Consider the following 3089-nt stretch of genomic DNA (forward strand, 5'->3'; position numbering starts at 1 on the left):
GTCTTGAGTCTTAAGGGTGTGAAACCAATTACAGGCTGATTAGTGGATGATTAGACTCAGGTGTGCAGTCCTGCTTTGATGAGTCTGATTGTCTGAATATAAAGTAGGAAATGCTTCACTCCTCTCATCATTGTGCTGCCTAGTGGGTCAGACAGGAGAACAGTTTGCAGTCTGAACCAGTTTGCTGGTTTTTCTGCGCTATGAAGCCCTTGTGTTTTTCGGTTCTCCTCTTGGTTGGACTCTGTTTCAGGTCATATTTAGCTTTTCCTCCCCATGATAATGCTCAATATGCTTCAATTCAAAGTCCTCCTATCACAGGAAGCTCCCAACACAACCGGCAAGGAAAGGCTCCAGCCGAGGAACAAGAGCAGGTGAATACTGTCAGAGTGACCTGTCATCCAGACTCATTGGAGATTATTATCAAAGCTGACATGTTTGAAGTTGGAGCTCCTGTTAATAGCGATGAATTGCGCCTTGGAGTGGAGCACAATGATTACTGTAGAGCTACAACGTCTTCAGGAGATGAGTACAGAATCCTTGTTGGACTCGTGGACTGCGGCACCAAACAAAGGGTAATGATTAATATATTTAAATTAATTGATTACACACTATACTAGTTTTTAAACTAATTTACTCCCCACAGATGACTGAAGATACTCTGGTCTATACAAACCTGCTTGTATACTCGCCTGTGGCCTTTCCAGATGGGGTGGTTCGAATGGATGATGCTGTAATTCCAATTGCGTGTCAATATGAAAGGTTTGTATTTTAAAGCTCATCTCTTTAAAGTGGTCGAGACACTTTATTTTTTTTAAATGATTTTTGTTTTTTCTTAGGAAGTTCAGTTTGTCCAGTTCTTCACTCATGCCCACCTGGATCCCCTTCAAGTCTTCACAAGCTGCAGTGGCACCTTTGGAGTTTGACTTGGAAATTATGACTAGTAAGTTTCGTTCATTTCTCATGTTTTGACTTGTATGATGTCACTATATTTGATATATTTTGTATTTATTTCCGTGCAGATGACTGGAAAAGAAGAAGCTCTAATGTATTTTATCTCGGCGAGCCCATCGTCATCGAAGCCTCAGTCAGAGTTGGACATCACACGGGGCTCCGAGTGTTTGTGAGCAGCTGTGTGGCCACACTTTACCCAGACGTGTACTCTGAGCCAAGATACGTCTTTGTTGAAAATGGGTAAGCACAGTGAAGATTGCTGCACTGTGTTCAGCCCTTTATGGCTCCAGAGAACACTGAAGTCTTATCAATTGCTAGTAGTCAGTTGGGTCTGAAGATTACAAATTAGAAGATAAATGCTTGCATTGAAGGGAAGATTAGCCACTAGTGGCACAACTAACTCTACTTCCCTCTTCACAGGTGCTTGGTGGACTCTGAGCTTCCAGGTTCTAGGTCTCACTTCTTATCCAGGACACGGGACGACAAGCTCCACTTTACCATTGATGCCTTTAAATTTTATAATGAGGACAGTGGAGAAGTGAGGCTCTACTTTAACTGGCTCAAGTCATTATTTCACATGTAGATTGTCTTCCTGCACTTACTTTTTTCTTCTCACAGTTCTACATCACATGTCACCTGAATGCTGTACTAGCAAATGATGCAGAAGCACCAAATAAGGCATGCAGTTTTGTAAATGAAAGGTAAGTGAGATCCAGCCTGAAATGTGTCATTGTAAAAAGAGGATGCTTGAATATTTTATTTATTTTCAGATGGAGATCAGCTGATGGTAATGACTATTTATGTAGCTATTGTCAAAGTCACGATAAGCCCAGCAGCCCTGGAAAGTTTGGTCCTCGTGGGTTTGGGAAGCCAGATGAACCTGAACAGTTTCGGAGTGGACTGGGAACCAATACAGGTTGGTTTCTTTATAGAAATGTGTATGATGGGAAATTGCAATGTCTGTCAGGCTTCACACATAGTTTTGGGCCTTTCATTCTTCAGCGTGGGAACAGGAGGCAAAAGTGGGTCCGATGATTGTCTTGCCAGCCAAGGTGAACAGTGAGCCAATACCTGTGGAGGAGCTTCCTCCTGGTCTGAATAAAATCAGCAGACCTTCACTGTCTGGCAGCCAGTGGAGAAGTGGAATAAACAACACAGTTGGTAAGTTGATCTCCATATCTTCTGCTTTTATTTTTTTGGGCCCATATGTTTACGCCCGTTCTGATCTGCAAAGAAAGATCTTAACTTGTGTCCCTTCTAGATGAAGCGGGACTCCTTCTTGGGTCACAATCTACACCAGAAGAGGTGATGGTTCAGACTTTAGATTCTGAGCAGAATCAAGATGAATATAGTGGAGCTGGTATAGAAGGTAAAATATGGAAAGACAAATGTGTATTTATATTTTTAAATCCCATAGAAATTAAAACCTGCTCTTATTACAGATGGAGATTCGGCGAAAGTCTCTGTCCTTCTAGAAGAGGAATCTCCTGAGGTAGACTTGGAATCTAAGGGAGCGGTGCTGGACGAAAACACCATGCCAACCCTCGACGATGTCATCCCAACCGTGCAGTTTACTGTGGATGTGACCCAAATGTCAAATGCAACCGAAAATGCCCTTTCAGATATAAATGACCCCAACATGTAATAAACCATTGTTTTATATTGAGTATGTTTTGTGTGCTGTTGATGCAACGTTTTCTGCGATGCAAAGATAACCTTGTTAAGAGGACCAGTGTGAAGGCTTGATGTAAGTAATGTATTACAACGACATTTCGCCTACAGTTTACATGCTGCGTCCACCGACTGACTTCCGAACTACCGTCGTCTTCACCACCTCACATGAAACATGTCTGTTTGAAACCCATTTTTAACGTCCCGTGTTTCAACTCCGTTCAAAAAAAGTGTCCGTTTCTGTCGCGTTGTCTACCTGAGCGTCAAGGTGCAGGAAAAGCAACAGGTAGTGGGGGCGGGAGGGACTTCCGGTCATGGCTTCAGAAATAAAAACGCATGTAAAATTGCTGCTATAATTTTCCAATGATGTATTTGGCGTCACGTAGCAATTATCAGAGGTCGACATTTTAACTTCAAACAATATTTGCATAACAATACCCCCCACACACACACACGCTCAAAAGTCA

General features: G+C 42.4%; 1 protein-coding gene across 1 annotated transcript; it reads left to right on the forward strand.

The window, feature by feature from the left end:
- Positions 1-200: 200 nt before the first annotated feature.
- LOC306748513 (zona pellucida sperm-binding protein 3-like) lies at positions 201-2596 on the forward strand (the record flags this gene model as incomplete). The annotated part of the gene is made up of 8 exons (XM_079231687.1): positions 201-572; positions 644-759; positions 837-940; positions 1020-1191; positions 1372-1489; positions 1570-1652; positions 1722-1867; positions 2394-2596. The coding sequence occupies 8 exons, from the start codon at positions 201-203 to the stop codon at positions 2594-2596; spliced, it is 1314 nt and encodes a 437-aa protein (XP_079087813.1).
- Between the last annotated feature and the right edge of the window lie 493 nt (positions 2597-3089).

Source organism: Taurulus bubalis, assembly GCF_910589615.1.
Source record: "Taurulus bubalis genome assembly, chromosome: 16".
NCBI lineage: Eukaryota > Metazoa > Chordata > Actinopteri > Perciformes > Cottidae > Taurulus > Taurulus bubalis.